The sequence below is a fragment of the Myotis nattereri genome, assembly GCF_964212035.1.
Source record: "Myotis nattereri genome assembly, chromosome: 12".
Taxonomy (NCBI): domain Eukaryota; kingdom Metazoa; phylum Chordata; class Mammalia; order Chiroptera; family Vespertilionidae; genus Myotis; species Myotis nattereri.
The window spans coordinates 52,644,552-52,663,610 of record NC_138087.1 but is presented as its reverse complement, the minus strand read 5'-3'; the positions used below and the strand labels follow the sequence as shown (position 1 = coordinate 52,663,610).

Here is a 19,059-nt window from a genome sequence, read left to right as displayed (position 1 = left end):
GAGAGAACGTTCGCCTCAGCGCGCCGGGTAGACGGGCCACAGAGTTTGCGCGGCCCGAGTTCACTGTGTGGTGCGTCTCTGACGTCAGACAGTTGCGCCACGCTCGGGGCGGAAGGAGGAGACAAAGTGACTATAGCTTGCAAGGAATGTGGGGCATGGGCGTGGGCACTTGCGTAATCATCGTTTTCGTTTTTAAGATTCACTGTGCTCACCTGCTACTATGCCCCTTGCTCTCCCACCCACCCAATTTCCCTTGGTCTTCTGAAGTTAGTTCGGACATTATCTAGAGTAGTTCATGTTAAAAAACACAAAACTGCCCAGCTGGCCTGGCTCGGTGGTGGAGCGTGGACCCACGGTTCCATGTTCGCTTGGGTTGCCCGGATTATGGGCTGAATTCCCTGTGTACGGCGTGCAGGGAGCAGCCGATCAACGATTCTCTCTCATTGATGTTTTTATTTCTCCCTTTCCTTTCCTCTCGTAAGCCAATACAATATATATATATATATATATATATATATATGTATACATACATAAAACAAAATTAAGTGGTCAAAAGGCAATCTTGGGACAAACGATCTGCAAAACAACGGGTAATATACAAAATGCTCTTACAAATCAGAAAATGATAAACTACATGTTAGAAATGGTGAACGGGGCAGATAGATGACAACACATAGGAGAGATACAACATGAAGGGGAAGTTTGGAGGCGCTGATAGTTTTTAAAGTATAAAATATAAAAAGTGAATGTGTGGAGTGTTTGTTTTGTTGTTGCATTACAGAATAGAACATAATATTTAAGTGTGAAGCATCTACATTTGTAAAGTAATTCACTGGCCCAGGCTTTCATGAGAATGGGAAATGGATTCATTCATTCACACACATTTGAATGCGTACTCTGTCTCAGTCAGGCATCACTTAAAGTGCTAGAGGTAAATGGTGAGAAAATATAAACATGGTTCCTGCCGTCATTAAAAGCATTAAAAGCATAGTAGGGGAGATAGCCCTGACTGGTTTGGCTCAGTGGATGGAGCGTCAGCCTGCGGACTCAAGGGTCCCGGGTTCGATTCTGGTCAAAGGCATGTACCTTGGTTGCAGGCACATCTCCAGTAGGGAGTGTGTAGGAGGCAGCTGATCGATGTTTCTAACTCTCTATCCCTCTCCCTTCCTCTCTGTAAAAAATCAATAAAATATAAAAAAAATAGGGGAGATAAATGTAAATTTTTTTGGCTTTACAGTTGTGAGCACACAAAACATAGTTGATTCTTGTATTATTATTTATTAATAATTATTATTTGCCCACCCCTGTATTTAATCATCCAAATATCTGGAAGATAATGAAAAAAAAAACCATTGTTGTTACCCAAAAAAACCTAGTATACAGCTTATGAATGCAATACTAAAAATCCCATATTCTACCTCCGTCTTCTAATTCACTGATTGGATCCTCAGCTTCCCTTAAGCTGCTGTGTATTCCTTCCAGTGTGTTCTTTATTTGTGCTAGGTCATTCTTTATTTCTGTTTTCATAGTTACTATATCTTTTCTCATGCTGTTGAGCATCTTTACCATCATTACTCTGAAATGTGTTTCAGATTAATTTGTATCTATTTCATATCTCTTCTTCTGGAGAATTCTCTTGCTCTTTCATTTGGAGGTTGTTTCTTTGTCTCCTCATTTTGGCTGCCTGCTTGAGTTTGTGACTATTAGGTAGATCTGCTACACCTCTCAACCTCTAATGTGGGACAGTGTCAAACGCTGTTTCTCTAAAAAGTAAATTTTAATGTGAATCAGCGACTTCTTATTCTTGGGTCAACCACTGAACCACACTGGCCGAGCAAAAACTAAGTAGTTTATATTTACAAATTAACATTTGTAAAATAACTAGAAATTATGTTGTTGTTATGAAAGAAACTGAGTAACAGTAATAAAGACTTACTAGGATCTGTTTCAGAAAAATGTGGCCAGCGCTGGTCGGGTAGCTCAGTTGTTGGAGTGTCATCCTGATATACCAGGACTGCAGATTCCATCTCCAGTCAGGCACATACAAGATTCAACCAATGAATGCATAAATAAGTGGAACAACAAAAAGTAATATTTCCCTCTCTCTCTTAAAATCAATAGAGAGAGAGAGAGAGAGAGAGAGAGAGAGAGAGAGAGAGAGAGAGAATATGTGGCTAGGATTCTTTCAGTAGAACACAAAGGATGAGAAAAAGAAAGCTATGTGAAGATTCAGAGGGAATAGCATATGCAAAATCTATGAGGAAGGAAAGAGCTTGAAGTCTTCAAGGTATTAAAATATTTGCTGGAGAATAGTGAGAAAGAGAGGGACACAGTATGAAATTGCATTGGTGGTTAAGGAGATAATGCAGATCACCCGCAGGCCATGCTGATGAATTTTATCCCAAGAGTGAAAGGAAGGCTCTAAGCAGATACACTTAACGGATTTCTCTTGCTCCTAGGGGAAGAGTGAATTGTGGGGAGCAAGAATGGAAGTGGGTGACCAGTTACACTTTTGTATTATGCAAATGCAGAATATGATGGTGGCCTTGACTAGAGTGACAGCAAATGTGGAGAAAAAAGAAAAGATCTGAAGTATATTTCAGATATAACCATTATACAGTTTCCAAACTTTTTCCAAACAATAGGTGTGATGTGCTTTCATTATTTTGTGTTTCTGATTACTGAGCCTCACATTTCTTAATGGCATTTATGTTTCCTCTTTTTAAATTGCTTATTCATATCCATTGCTCATTTTCCTATTTTGTTTCTGATTAGTAATGAGCCTGACATTGCTTAATGACATTTGTGTCCTCTTTTTAAATTGCTTATTCATTTCCATTGCTCATTGCTCTATTTTTCTTGCTGATGGTTTCTTGTATATGATAGATATCAACTCCTTGTCAGTATTAGACATTTCAATTTTTATCTTCCATGAAGTCTGTTAATTTTGACAGATCAGTTCATCAAACAAACGTGTTATCATCTTTAGAAATTACCGATTTTATCAGTCTGGGCTCATTCAGGAGAGAAGAACTGCACAGTAATTTGAACAGGAGAGGAATTATTTATTTAAGGACATATTAACTATAACAGGGGACTGGAGTAATAAGGATTGGCTAATAATCAAAAGAGCTGGTGTGGCTCAGTGGCCCACACACCAGAGGGTTGTAAGCTCAATTCCCAGTCAAGGGCACGAACCTGAATTGCAGGTTCGATCCCAACTCCAGTTGGGGTGTGTGTGTGTGGAAGGCAACCAACCAATATGTCTCTCTCATACTGATGTTTTTCACTCTTTCTGTCTCTCTCCTCCTTCCCTTCCATTCTCTCTAAAAATTAATGGAAAAATATCCCCCGGTGAGAATTAACTAACTAAATAAAAGAATCAAAAGAGAACACTAAAAGAATACAAGATTAGCAATATAAGGAATAGCCCCTACCTCTAAGGTTGATTGAGATAGTGTCCAAAAAGATCACCCCAGAACTGAGGTGCAGACCTTTTAGAGAAGACGTTCCCGTGGCTCACTAGGTGGCAGGAAGCCACTGTGGTGCTGTCCTGGCAGAAGTTGCCAGAAATCTGCCTGGCCAGTGTGGTTCAGCATTGACCTATGAACCAGGAGGACAAGGTTTGATTCTGGATCAGGGCACATGCCTAGGTTGTGGGCTTGATCCTTAGTAGAGGGCGTGCAGGAGGCAGCTGATCAATGATTCCCACTCATCATTGATGTTTCTCTTTTTCTCCCTCTCCCTCTCAAAAAAATACACACACACACACACACACACACACACACAATGTAATAAAAGACTAATATGCAAATTGACCAAATGGCAGAACGACCGGTCGCTATGACATGCACTGACCACCAGGGGACAAATGTGCAATGCAGGAGCTGCCCCCTGGTGGTCAGTGCGCTCCCACAGGGGGAGTGCCGCTCAGCCAGAAGCTGGGCTCACAGCTGGTGAGCACAGCAGCAGTGGTGGGAGCCTCTCCCGCCTCCACAGCAGCGCTAAGGATGTCCGACTGACGACTTAGGCCCGCTCCTCCGGGCCCTAAGCTGTCAGTGGGACATCCCCTGAGGGCTCCCAGACTGTGAGAAGACGCAGGCAGGGCTGAAAGACCGCCCCCCCCCCCAACATGAATTTTGTGCACCAGGTCTCTAATACACACACACACACACACACATATCCTTCCTATATAATAAAGAGGTAATATGCAAATTAACTCTCATGCCTTCACAGGATGGCTGCCTATGACCAGGCTGGCAGGGGGATTAGTGAGGGACGACCAAACGACTGAACAGCAGGCTGTGTGGGGCGACCAGGCCAGCGGGGGCGGGCCGTGAGGGGCGACCAGGCCAGCAGGGGTGGCAGTTGGGGGCAACCAGGCCAGCAAGGGAGGGCAGTTAGGGATGATCAGGCCTGTACACAGAGGCAGTGAGGGGCGATTAGGCCGGCAGCGGGGACAGTTAGGGGCAACCAGGCAGGCAGGCGAGCCAGCGGTCCAGGATTGTGAGAGGGATGTCCCGGATTGGAGAGGGTGCCGGCTGGGCTTAGGGGGACCCCCCCCACCCAGTGCATGAATTTCATGCACCAGGCCTCTAGTATATATATAAAAGAGGTTGCCATAAATCTACCTACTGTAGGGTGTTGGGAAGAGCCATGTATAGAGAGGTGTCTCACAAGAGACACTCCACTACAAACCACCTTAGGGGGGATGCCAGAAGAAGTTTCTGGCTGCTAGCTACCATGCACTGAAAAAGCCAGCTGTTGAAGAAGCCATAGGCCTTACAGGAGCCAGACACTGGAGAAGCTGCCCAAAGCACAGAAGCCTAACTAGAAACAGGAAAAAAACCCCATTTTTCCTGCAATCTCTCTCTGGTGCCCTCTACTGACAAAGCTTAATATCTACGAGCAGGAAAGGGATAAATATTTAAAAGGCCCAAATCCATTTCACAGAGCAGGCAATAAGGTAAATTTGGAACTGAAAGGCAATAATTTATTACTGGTACACTAGGAAACCTATTCATTATTTTCAAAACTTGTAAATAAATGGAAGTAAATAAACATTTATTCTGCCTTTCCTATTTAATGCAAAGAGCTGAGGTTCAAAAAAACTTTAGCATATTGTTTGTGGATTCCAAATAAATAAACTGGAGGACTGGCTGTGAGAGAGATGGGTTTATTAGGACTTACGTGCATACTGGTGGTGGCTGACCAATGCAATTTTCCACCCGTCCCATCTAGCCTGTGGCCAGCAGGTGCGGGGGTAGGGAGGTGTTGGGGGTTGAATGTGCCAGAGAACAAGCTGTGTTAGATAAAACACTAGCTGTTTGCAATCTGGGTCATATTTAGAAGCAGTTTCTCTGTGGCCTTTCTTAGGCCAAGGAGCTGGCCAGGCTCCCAAGGTCTCACAGTCCATTTACTGATGGTTTTCACTATACCAGTATTCCCACAGGGTGGGAGAAGGAGCTGGAGCATGGAAAGGAGCCCATGTGCCCATTTACCATACACCATAAACAGTACTTCCACAACATACCAAAACTTATGACAGGCAATGAAAGCAGTGGTCAGACAGAAATTTATAGCTGTAAATAGTTACATTAAAAAAGGGAAGTCCTGGCAATGGAGCATTATTCAGTGCTAAAAAGAAATGAGCTATCAAGCAAAAAAAAACACATGGAGGAAACTTAGATGCATAATACTTAGTGAAAGAAGCCAATGTAAGAAGGCTACATACTGTATGACTTCAACTAGATGACATTCTGGAAAAGGCAAAACTATGGAAGCAGTAAAAAAAATCAGTGGTTGCCAGGGCTTAGGGGGAGGTAGGGAGGTACAGGCAGAGCACAGATTTTTAGGACAGTGAAACTATTTTGTATGGTACTTCAATGGTAGGTATATTGTCAAAACCCATAGAATGTACACCACCAAAAGTATGGACTTTGAGATAAAATCTATCAATATAGGTTCATAGATTATAACAAATGTGCCACTCCGGTACAGAATGTCTATAGTTGTGGGGTTGGAGGGGGGGGGGTGTGGTTGTGCATGTGTGGGGATAGGGAGTATATGGGAACTCTGTATTTTATGCTCAATTCTGTTGTGAACTGCTGACACATGAAAGGCTGGTGCATGTGGCATTGTGAGGCACCCAGCAAGGTGGAGGAGGGAATGTTGTTGGTGAAAAGTTGAGTGTGGAAAGGAGGATGGATCATGAAAGATCCTGAAATCAGGCAGGAATTTGGACTTGCTGTAGCACTCCCAAGAAAAGAAAGAAGCCCCTGCTTTTTTATTGTTAATAAACCCTCATATGAAAACAGCATGTTGCAGTTAACAAAGAACTCATGACAATTATCTCCATTATTCCACACAAGAGCCTTGTGAGGTGAGCACAATTTTACTAATAAGGAAACAGAAGTGAGGAGGCGACCTAGTAGCTATTACATAGCAGACCCAGGGCCCAAACCTGGATTGTTCCTCAATCTTTCCTCTCTACCACAATGCCACTGGGTAAATTCGATTTCTGTAGTGGAGTTTTTAGGCTGAATTGACATTAAAATTATATTAAATTTTTTAAATTGATTTTTAGAGGAAGAGAAAGAGAGATAGAAACATGGATGAGAGAGAACCACCAATATTGATTGGCTGCTCCATGCATGTCCCTTGTCAGAGATTGAGCCCATAACCAGGGCATGTGCCCTGACCAGGAATCGAACCGATGACCTCTTGGTGCATGGGTCCATGCTCAACCACTGAGAAACACTGGCCAGGCAACATTAAAATTATATTAAATTTGGTTTCTACAGCGGAGGTTTCAGGCGGAAGTGATATTATTAAAGTTATATCCTTTTGAAAAATATTTATTGAGTATAAATAAATGTCCTATACATTAAATATCAAGAAATATTCATTACTGTTACAAGTCAGGCTGTAATACTGAGGGAACCATAGAATAAAACCACCATCCACTCATGACATAGTATTAATTCCATTCCAATATTGGACACAGTATGCTTTACTCACAAGACACAACAATACTCATCAAAAAAGGCCATCACTTTAACCAACCTATAATACCGCAAATGATTTTGAATCATAATATGAAGAATCCCAGAAATCCCATCTGCCTTATCAATTTTATCAGGTCAATTTGAGATAATGGAGTTAAATTATCATAAAATCTAAAGAGTCCCATTTCCTTGATTTTATTTCAAATTATAGGAATGAAATCATACATGCCCATTGATACTTTTAAGTAAGTTAGTCTTTCCTAAGAGAAAAGGAATAAAAATTTAGTACAAAGAAAGCATCACCCAAATGTTGAGTCTCTTAATGGGAAAAAAAAGAGCAATGTAATTAACTTTTCCTTCAAAGAAAGGAAAGAAACCATAATCTGTTATGATAAATTTGGAAAGATAAATATTTCCTAGTCCCAGAATACGTATTTATTTTACAAGATGTACTTGAGCGATGCAAATCTATGAAGCAGGGATCTGTGGCAATCCGAATTCATCCACAAGAACTCCATCCTGTAAAAAGGAAGCAATGTTTAGTACCACTATTTGTCTTTTTTAAAATTTTTATTAAATGTATTGGGATGATATTGGCTAATAGGATCATATAGGGTTCAAGTGTACATTTCTAAGATACAAGATCTAAATAGTAAACTTTGTGCCTAGCACCCAAAGTCAAACTACTAGTATACCTTCCATCCCTACCACTTCCCCACCCCATTCCCCCTGATAATCACCATACTGTTGTCTGCCCATGAGTTTCAGTTTTATATCCCACATCTGAGTGAAATCATGTGGTTCTGTAGCTTTTCCTGACTTATTCACTTAGCATAATATTCTCATAGTGCCACTATTTTTCAAATGATTAAAAAAAAGATTACAAATATTTAATAGTTAAAACTCATCTCTAAATGTTTAATCAATGAAAATCAAAATCAGAAGATGAGAGATTTTTTTTATGAAAGGTAAGGAAGGAAGTGATGAACCTGGACAAGAACTAGAAGAGATCAAAGAGGTGATCTTTACAGGGTAAAGGAAGAGTAAGAGAGAAACAGAAACAGAAAGAAACTGCAGTGTAAATCTAGAAGGGGAAAACAGGGCTGGGAGGGTCAAGGAGGAAAGCCTGAGGAGTTAGTCCTTGCCTCCAGATTCCCATTTTCACTCTGATCCCTAAAAGTGAGCAATTAACTTTTATAACCTCCCAAATCCTTGAAGGAGCAGTGCCCCAGAACAGGCAGTTACTGCCATAACATACTGTCCTACAAACTTATAGGCAGTGATACTGCTATCAATTTAGAAACCATATCCCAACAGCACTTCAACTTAGGAACCTGTGACCTTCTAGAAGTAGACCTAACATACCTGCTTCAGGGAATTAAAAGGGTGGGCTATGGTGGTATTCATAAAAATTCTTTCACGTGTGCTGATAACAAACAACCTATGCACCTGGAACCTTGAAGTGGCCAGAAGGGTGGGGGTGGTGTGAGGGAGAGAAAGATAAGATGACCTCAAGCTCAAGGCAGATGGGAGGAGTAGAGTAAGGGAAGACAAGCATTTACAGAAAACAGCTATAAGGGACCTGAGAAATTACCTGGCCACCTTTTGCTGCCCACATTTTACAGGTGGAAAAACACTGATGAAATTCAGAGAGGAGACATGAATTGCTAATTTGCTCAAAGTTACACAGTGAATAAAGGTAGAGCTGAGACCGGTTTCCACTCAAGTATTCTGTCAACTACACTGTGCATGTTGGGAGATAAGGAAAACACCAGGACTGTAAATGTCCAGTGGCAACATCAAAAAAATGACACACTACATCAGGACCCAAGATGGAATGAGCAGGATTTCACATGCAGCAAAATTTTATCCTATACTAGAGGCCTGATGCATAAAATTCATGCAAGGGGCTTGGTGCTTGCAGCTGTGGTGGCTTGCCTCGGCCCTCGTTCGGCCGTCCGGTCTGGATTAGTCGGGGCTGCAAGGGGCCAGCCGAGGCAGCCGGGACTGCGAGGGCCGAGCCCCTTGCATGAATTTTGTGCATCAGGCCTCTATTTATAATAATAATAGTAACCATGTCACTTCGGACAGGGCTCTAAGTTCGCAAAGCCCTTACATACAAGATCTAATTTGATCTGCACAACAATTGTGTGAGATCATACCTGTATTTTACAGATGCAAGGACCAGAGAGGTTTGAAACAGCTAAGTGATTTGCCAAGGTCTCAGTCAGTGGCAGAGACTTCAATCCAGTGTCCTGCTTCTTTTACCATATTGAATTAGAATCATTCTACATTAGGTTTTATACTTAAATTGTTAATCCCTAGTTTAAAAACAACCACCCTCTAATTAACCAGTGTTCCTGGAGAGTAGAACTTTCTTTTACTCTGCAGCCAAGCACAGTTCATGCATGTGCTGCTGATGTTTTTCCAGGAAATGTCTAAAACTTAAAAGGCACTCAGTGCAAGTTCACAACAAGGGTAACTTGTAATATTACATAAATTGTCACTGTATAAAAACATTCCTGGGTCTCTGTGACATTATCTACACAGCCTGTTCATAATCCAATGTGAGAGAACTGGGCTTTCAAGGGTACTCAAAATAATGACCAAGACAGTCTTTCCTTGTTTTAACTTAATAGTACTTTTTAGAATCCCAGACTGGTGATCAAGCGTAAACCTTTATGATTTGCATAGAAATTACAAACAGAAAAAGCTTTCACCTTATTCTTTGTGTCAGTGGGAACACCTTCTGGAATTGCAGGTGCAGATGCAGCTTCATCCAAGTAAGAACTGTCTTCGTCAGCCAGAAGTTCATCACCCAGTGCATCCAACTCTGAAATTGAAATAGTCAACATAAAAAAAAATAGTCAACAAGAAAACTGGCAGCTTGTGTTAAGAAAGCCCAATTATTTATTAGATGAACATATAAAAACAAAGGAAAAGGGATTATTAATTTCTATTTTCAAAATAAAAGATCAGCATTGTAAGAAATTTTCTATGGAACTGATGTGATAAAATCTATGAAAAACAAAAATCAAAGTAAAACAAACAAAACAACCATTCTTCATGGGTTTATGAGGCCCCCAGTCTTCATGAGAAGAATCTATAGTTACCAGTTGACCAATTCAAATTAGAAAATCCTGATAATATTAAATGTAAAAAATTCTCTCTCATTTATTGAACTTGAAAGAAGAGAATGAAAATAGGCAGAAATTGTTGTATACAAGTAATCATTACATGAATCAGGCTTTTCAAAAAAGTACATGGTAAAGTGAGTAGAAAGTGCCCAGGAGGAACAATAATAGCAGGCAAAGACTCATTAGGGGAGATTCTAGATGGGAAATAAGAAAATTTAAAAATGAGTGGGGTTGGGGAGGCTCTAGGCAAAAGCAGAACATGGAGATGGAGCCTGCAACCCAGGCATGTGCCCTGACTATAAATCAAGCTGTGACCTTCTGGTTCATAGGTCGACGCTCAACTACTGAGCCACACCAGCCAGCAGGGCCTTACTCATCCTTTAGGTCCCATATCCCAAATAGGTTAGATTCCCCAGTTATGTGCTTCATGATATCCCAAACTTCTCTAACCACTTGTGCTCTTGCAATTAACTACTTGAAAGAAGCAGTTTCTTTCTTTCTTTTTTTTCTTTCCTTTTTTTGTGCCGAAACCCGGGACCGAACCAGAAAAGAAGCAGTTTCTTACCCCTGCTTAAGAAGCTCCATGAATTCAGGGGTCATATTTGTTTTCTCCAATGCGGAATCTCCAAACCTAACAGTGTCTGGTATATAGTAGATGCACAATAGTATTTATCAACTATTGTTTCTTGATCTGCTTTGCTATTCTGAGGGACAGGAGTTCCAGTAGCAAAATAGGGAGACCAAAATCAAAAGGAAAACAGCAGGGAAAGGCAGTGTTTAGAGACCAAGCACCAGGCAGCAGAGGCCTTTGTGTGGACCTTCCTTCAGAGCTTGTCCATCCCAGAGCTGTAGGTGGAGTATGCAAGTCCAATGTGGCTGCCACACAAGCTGTCTTCCCAAAGGCTGGACCATAAACTACCTCTCAAGTAACCCTCACAGGAATTTTCTCTAGCATTTGGGGAAAGGTCCCAGGCGGTTGCCTCCTTTCAGACTCTAAAGCTACATATGCATTGCTTTTCCCATAACTTTACCTGCTTCTAGGTCATCTTCATCTAACTCTGGAGTGCCATAGCTACGACTCAGTGCTTCTTGGATTTCGTTTGCATCTTCCATCATATCCTCTAGCTGGTCTTGTAAATCCTATAGGAATATATGACACAATTTTAATTCATTTTTTACCATTTTACTCCGCCTCTTGCCCCTACTCTCTCCTCTGAACTTAGAAAGAAGTAGTTTTTTAAAAGATGATGTACAAAAAAATGCAGAGCACATAACAAGTTCTCAACAACTGTTAGCTCCCCTCTTTTACCTCAGTCCTTGGCTAGTGATTATTTTTAGTCAACAGCTGAGCAGATGCTCCACTAAAGGACAGGTTCAAGCAACTCCTGCATGTTCCTTCTCATTGAAACTAAAAGAAAGTGAGCTTAAGGAAGTATTTTTAAAAAATAAAAAATACGAACAATAAAATGGCAATAAAAACTTATCTACCAACAACTGAATCTAATAATAATAATAAATGAACAAGGAATCTAATGAACAAAATAAGCTGATGAATAAAATAGAACCAGAGGCATGGAAATGTGGAATAGACTGACGAATCTCAGAGGGAAGTGGGGAGGGGAGGCAAGAAGAGATTAACCAAAGAACTTATATGCACACATTCATTACCCAAGGACACAGACAATACAGACAATAGGGTGGTGAAGGCCTGGGGTAGGGCAGGATCCGGGTGGAGGGAGGCAACGGGGGGGAAGATGGAAGGGGAGACACATCTATAATACTCTCAACAATAAAGATTTTTAAAAATAATAATTATTTAAAAATCACAAGTTTGAAGATTTTCCCTAACAATAACTATAAATATAATTGACCTATATAATCCTCCTCCTGTTTTTGGTGGTAAAAATGTAAACTTAAAAATAAAGAGGGCCCTGGACAGTGGTTCTCAGTGGTTAGGGCGTTGGCCCACGCATGGAAGGGTCATGGGTTCGATTCCCAGTTAAAGGCATGTACCTGGGTTGCAGATTAGATCCCAGGCCCCAGTCAGGGAAAGTGCGGGAAGCAACCAATAGAAGTGTCTCTCTTACATTGTTGTTCTCTCTCTTTCTTCCCCTCCCTCCTTTCCATGCTCTCTAAAAATCAGTGGAAAAAATATCCTCTGGTGAGGATTAACAAGAAAATAAATAAATAAATGGAAACAAAACTGGCAATCTTGCATTTGAACTTAAGGTGCCTCATGGAAATCCAAAGTCCTAGTGTAAGAATAGATACCCATCATCTGTCATTATAGAAAATTTACCTGAAACATTACATCAAGCAACAACTACACTACCAACATTTTTCCTAATTAATGGAGAAAAAGAGGTAATTGAAATAAGCAAATCACTCTTCTTGAGTTAGCCAAAGACTGTGTAAGAAAGGAGGCAGTAGCAGAAACAACTGGGTGGTATAAAAAATTATACTGGGTCTGCCATGGTTGGGGAAATAGAAATAGAAAAAGGAAAGGTTTGAGATCTGAGACCGGGCTGGTGAAAACCATTGACTGAGGGCATAAATCATTTGTGAATAATCTACTTGCTTAACTGGAACACTACTCCAAGGCCAGAACAAATGTAAAACCAATCTAAGAAAGGGTACAGCACAATAAAGGGCAGTTGTATAATGGGTTGAAGAGCTAACTCTGGAGTCAGACATGTCCAAGCTAAGTATTTTTCATTACTCCATGAAAAGTAATGTCTCTAAGCTTTAAATTCTTCATCAGTAAAATGGGATTATTAAAAGCATACTTCATAGGGTTATGTAAGAATTTATTGCAATAATATATGTCAAACACTAAGCACTTAACACTGTATATCTTCTACTCTGTTAAGGACATGCAGAAAATGTACTTTTCACATTACTGAAGACTCCATATAACGGGGAAGTGTTGATAGTGCAGAAGGCCCAAATCAGCATCACTTATACTTCAGAACTTCTAGAGCAGGGGTTCTCAACCTGTGGGTCGCGACCCCTTTGGCGGTCAAATGACCCTTTCACAGGGGTGGCCTAAGACCATCCTGCATATCAGATATTTACATTACGATTCATAACAGTAGCAACATTACAGTTATGAAGTAGCAACGAAAATAATTTTATGGTTGGGTCACAACATGAGGAACTGTATTTAACGGGCCAGAAGGTTGAGAACCACTGTTCTAGAGCAATTCAAAACATTTGAAAACTACTTCCTAGCCCCCAAATCAGAAGTTTGTTTTTCCAAATAAAGGGTAGAAAGTAAAATGGAAAAAACATTTACAAAAATTTAAAAAGCCCTGACCATTATGGTTCAGTGGTTAGAATGTCAGCCTGCGCATGGAAGGATCATAGGTTCGATTCCCCATCAAGGGCATGTACCTGGGTTACAGGTTTACTCCCTGCCCCAGGTTGGGGCTCACGTCCCAGCCAAAACATGATCTCAAGAGAAATGCTAATTTTAAGGACCTAATGACATTATTAAAAATATAAAGAACATTATTAGAAAAGAGAACCAACTCCACACTAGGACTGTTTTAAGCATTCTACATATATCTCCTCATTTGACACTCATGACAATCCTAGGAGATGGACAGCAACATAACTACTTTACAAATGAGAAAACAGACTAAAAATCATTGAATTAGAAGTAACAGAAAAGTGGGTGTTTGTTGGTGCTTATTATGTGCCAGGCATTGTGCATGTAGATACACCAGCTCATTTATTTCATCTTCATACTAGCCATATGTGGTATTAGGAACCTTGCATTAACAAGGAAAGCGAGACCTTTGGTGCCCTTTCTCAAAGTTACTTATTTGTAAATGGCAGGCAAAAAGGTCAATACCTTTTGTGCCCTTCCCATCACATAAACATTCATTTGGATTCTTTCAGAAACTAGTGCATTCTTGCAGAAGCCAGTATATATCTCACCTCGATCTGGTCAATTTTCACTTGTTTGTATGCTTTCTTCATTTCCTTTACTCCCAGTTTCATAGCATCAACCTAAAAAAAAAGGTTAAGAAAAAAACACAATGTCTTAAAAAGCCATGCTGGTTAAACTGTCTTTTAAAAACCACAGGAAAGAGCACAAGAGTACACAAATAAAATAAAATCACGGGAAAAGGTGCTATGGAAGTACCGTGGTCTTAGTGTCTTTCAGTGACTGGATGGTGTAATTGGCTTGCTCCATGTTAAATGACTGCTGGGCAAGATTGTCCCGCTGCTGCTCATACCTTTTCAGAGTAAATTGAGAATGGCAAATGTGAGACAGATATAAATCCTCAAGAAGAAAGTATGTCTAAATAAGAATTTTCTTTTTTAAAAAGAGTTTTTAAATTAAATATACAATAAAATTGGCCAAAACAATCACTCCAACCCAGCAATTTTCAACCTTGTTCATTTCATGGCACACATAAACTAATTACTAAAATTCTGCGGTAGACCAAAAAATATATTTTTTGGCCAATCTGATAAGAAAATAGATATAATTTTGATTCATTCACACCAGATGACTATTGTTATGTTGGCTGCTGTCATTTTTTAATTTGGCAATCTAACGGAAAAGAGGTCAGTGTTCCTGACTTGTCAGGTATTGCATGTTTTAAAAAGTCTTGCAGCACGCCTACTGAAAAATCACTGCTCTAATCAAATATCATTTGATGCAATTCTCCAGCCTTTTTCTTTTGTATGTATTTTAGTTATAAACTATTTTCCACTTAATATTATAACATTTGTTGCTACAAGGTGTTAATATATATATGTCTTTATAATGTTTTACATTGTTTTCTATGCTAAATTCCCAGAAGTGGAATTCTGGGGCAAAGGGTAAGACTATTTAAGGACCCTTAAATCTCCTGGTGGGAGGGAACAAATATCCAAGATTCCCAATTTTACAAACAAAAATTAAAAAGGCACACTCTAGCCTGGTGGCGTGGCTCAATGGTTGTGTCAACCTACGAACCAGGAGGTTGTGGTTTGATCCGTCAGGGCACGTGCCCAGGTTGCAGGCTCAATCCCCAATGTGGGGCGTGCAGGCAGCAGCCAATCAATGATTCTTTCTCATCATTGATGTTTCTATCTCTCTCCCTTCCTCTTTGAAATCAATAAATATATATATATATATATATATATATATATATATATTTTTTTTTTTTTTTTTTAAAGGCACACTCTAATTAAATAAATAATGGGAGAACCAAACCCTATAGATTTGGGCAGTCCAATACAGAAGACATAAGTCACATATGGCTAGTTAAACTTAAACTGTTAAAATTAAATAAAATTAAAGCTTCAATTCCTAGTCATACTAGCCACATTTCAAGTGCTCAATAGCTACCCATGGCTAAAAGATTTTGAACTGGACAGCATAAATATAACATCCCTATCATAGCAAAAAGTTCTGTTTAAATAGATGGTGCACCCTGGCTGGTTTGGCTTAATGGTTGGAGCATTGGCCCTTGGACCCAAGGGTCGTGGGTTCAATTCCCGGTCAAGGGCACCTGAGTGAACCTGGGTTGCGGGTTCACTCCCTGCCCCTGGTTGGGGAGCGTGCAGGAGGCAACCTGTCGATCTCTCTCTCTCTCTCTCTCGCTCTCTCTCTTCCCCCTCCCTCCCTTTCACTCTCTCTGAAAATCAATAGAAAAAATATCCTAGGGTGAGGAGTAAAAAAAATTTTTTTAATGGATGGTGCTACAACAGATGTTGCTGAATATATAGGGGAAGAAAAAGCCAGCTAACTATATATGTACTACATGAAATTTGTAATTACATGAAGAATGCTTATAAAATGGTATAAAAACCTGAGGGGATGGAAGATCATTTCTTTTGGTCAAATCTGTGAAAGAAAGGAGATTATGCATATAACTTACATCCTCTTTTGCTTTAAAACCCGCAAGGCTTTCTGCTTGACCATATTCTGAGGAGAAAATAGATTTTAATGAAAAGAAGTAAAAAGTATATATATGGCAAAACAAATCTTTCATATCCCCAAATGTACATATCTACTTATTCTATTCTTCAAATTAGCAGATATGGTGTCTCCTGCATTATTCTTCAACTCACAAGCACAGTCATTAAGCCTCAATTCTTCTTTGCCTTTGCATCCCATATCTCAGTGAATGAACTGCATGTCTTTTTCCTAGTGTATATTTAGTCCACCCTCAGCCCCAACAGTGCTGATTTTGTATATCCAATTACCTTAGGAGATCCCCAACTTGGACATCCTGCTATCCACTCAAACTCACACACACACAAACTCCTCAGCCTGCTCTCTCCTTGGGACTAACAACAGCCCCATCGATCTCTCACTTCTTATATGAGAACCTTTATATCAACCTTACCTTTCCTCTCTCTGTCGTCTCTTCATGAACAGTTATTACTAATTGTCAGAACTCACTTTCAAATTGAATCATATCATTCTCCTGACTACCACCATGGTTTAAGCTTTCATCTCATCAAATCTAAATGAGCTTTCCTGCCTCTGGTCACTAAAATATCTGAGGAAAGCTTCTTGTCTCTTCCCTTGTCACTTTCTATATGGTTCCATAAATCATTTTATTTGTCTCCTCTAATGAAGGGAAAGCAGATGTTATTACTTCACAGGTATTAGCAATACCTAACATTTCCTGAATGTTTCTATGTACTAAACACAGTACTTTGTAGGTCACATGAATTACCTAATTTAATCCTCACACTATTAAATAGATATTATCCCCATTTTACAGATGAGAAAGCTGAGGTTCATTGATGCTAAGTAACTTATCCTCACTCAAATGGTTAATGTTATAAAGATGGAAGCAATAAAGGTAGTTCTATATCCACAATCCATGCACTTTAGTATAGTATTCTGTTTCTACCTAGCAGAAGAGGAAAATAAGAAATTAGGTGACTTTATCAAGGCCACTTTTTCCCCAGCATGCTACTCCTTAATCAGCCTATTACACCTATCTAACAGGACCAGCTTGGCAACTCATTATGCCTGAACATGGCTCGGCCCTTCTCTCCAGGTTTGCCACTTTCTCAGCAGAATATGCTAATTCCCACATACATGCTTTTGGATATGTAATCAGTATCTTCTCTCCATTAGATCAAAGCCCCAGTCTCCATCTCATATCTGGTTGTAAACTCTCTTCCCTCACATAGGTTTTCTACTTACCAGACTGTGAGCATGTCTTCTGTATCTCTCACCAGGCCCTCACCACATGCTATTTCCACAGGTGCTTAAATTAGGCTGTCACAGCAGCTCCTGCCTACCTTACCTTTGCAGGACTCTCCCTCATCTTCTTGATCTGATCCTTATACTTCACTAGCTCAGCATCCAGTCGAGAAATTTTCTTGTCAATGGATTCTGCCCTGCTATCCACCTTAAGGGAAAAAAATAAAAGGCAGTGGTCATTATTACAATACTAGAGGCCCAGTAGACGAATTTGTGCACGGGTGTGTGTGTGGGGGGTCCATTGACCTGGCTGGCGATTGGGGCTGATAGGGGCCCATCTGGCCAGCCGGCCCAGGGTGGGCTGTGGGAGGTTGACCAGGGGAGGTTGGCTGTGGGAGCACACTGACCACCAGCTCCAGTGTTGAGCGTCTGCCCCCCGGTGGTCAGTGCGCATCATAGCAACTGGTCCACCTGTTGTTTGGTGGACCAGTGGTAACCGCCCGTTATGCTTTTATATATATAGATAGATACTTACAGGAGAAGAAGCAAGAGAGAAAGGAATATGGAGGAAGAAAAGAAAAATAAAGAGGATCACATGGTGAAGGGTGGAAAACCCTTTGGAGGTCCAGGCTTCCAGCCTGGGCTGGGCTCTTTACCAGCATGTGCCCAAAGGGGTGGGATGGAATCCCCAGACAGAAACTTTGGGGGGCTTTTATACACTATACTCCATCCCCCAAATCCTGACTTTCCAGGGTCTCCCTCAAGTGCATCTGGGCAGAAAAATAATTTGAGAGTCACTCGACTAAGTGTAACTTCCCTAGAATCAGAAACTAGTCACTAGGCTAGGAACTCAACCAGGTGTGTGAAATGAGCGAGCGCGCTGTAGACTGGCGGGAGCTGGAGCTCTAATGCTGTTCCCTAGATAGAGGGTGGTGGCTTAATGTCCAGGACCAGGTTTCTGAATTTTGTTACTGAGATCCAGGATCAGGTACAGATATGTTGACCTAGGATGTCAAGAGAGTCCTGACGTGGGAGAGGGATGAAAGAGGGGTAATGACAAAGTGGGAAGTGTGTATGGTATAAGGAAAGAGCGAGTGGATGCGGCAGCGGGCATCAAGGGTCAGGTGCCAGTTGGGGGAGACAGCGATAGGTCAGGGGCCCCTGGTTTGTGGCGTCAGGAACGACCTGGGTAACAGGAACAAAGGTGGAGTGGAAAGGGCCGAGGTGTAATGGGCCCGGGACCGGGAATGGGGTGGAGGAGTAGGAGCCGGGAGCCGGGAGGTGGGTGGGGTAAAGGGGTTCAGAGGCCCCGAGCCTAGCTATGTGTAGTCAAGCGCCCACCGTGCCAATGCAGTCAGTCAGGTTGGGCGGCGGAGCCTTCGGTTTCGCTTTTCCGAAGAATCGGTTCATCTTGGCTGCGAAGAAAACCCAAACACTGGAGCAAAACCAGAAACGGAAGCAGAGACAACACCGCCTAGGTCTTGACTTCCGGCTCCCCGTGCGCAAGCGCACTGTGCCTCTCGGAGTTTCCCGATCCCTTTGTCGGGTTTTCAGCTCGGCCTTTTCCGGGGAAGAAGAGCTCCAGGAGATTGGAGGTGCTGGATAGAAAGTCAGCAGGGGGCGTGGCCACGCTGGACGACGTGAGGGCGTGGCTTTAGGTCAGCAAGGCGGGGCCTCATCTGAGTGGGTGGGACCCAGGGCGGCTTCCCCAGTACTGGGTAGGGGCGGGGTTCGCCCCAAGGGGCGTGGC

General features: G+C 41.4%; 1 protein-coding gene across 1 annotated transcript; it reads right to left on the bottom strand.

Annotated features, from left to right (window-relative positions):
- Nucleotides 1–6,258: 6,258 nt before the first annotated feature.
- CHMP5 (charged multivesicular body protein 5) lies at nucleotides 6,259–18,811 on the bottom strand. The gene is made up of 8 exons (XM_081103993.1): nucleotides 18,651–18,811; nucleotides 17,413–17,517; nucleotides 16,024–16,070; nucleotides 14,295–14,388; nucleotides 14,087–14,158; nucleotides 11,176–11,284; nucleotides 9,728–9,840; nucleotides 6,259–7,526 (listed from the first exon to the last, which is right to left on the bottom strand). The coding sequence occupies exons 1-8, from the start codon at nucleotides 18,717–18,719 to the stop codon at nucleotides 7,476–7,478; spliced, it is 660 nt and encodes a 219-aa protein (XP_080960119.1). The 5' UTR covers nucleotides 18,720–18,811; the 3' UTR covers nucleotides 6,259–7,475.
- Nucleotides 18,812–19,059: the final 248 nt, after the last annotated feature.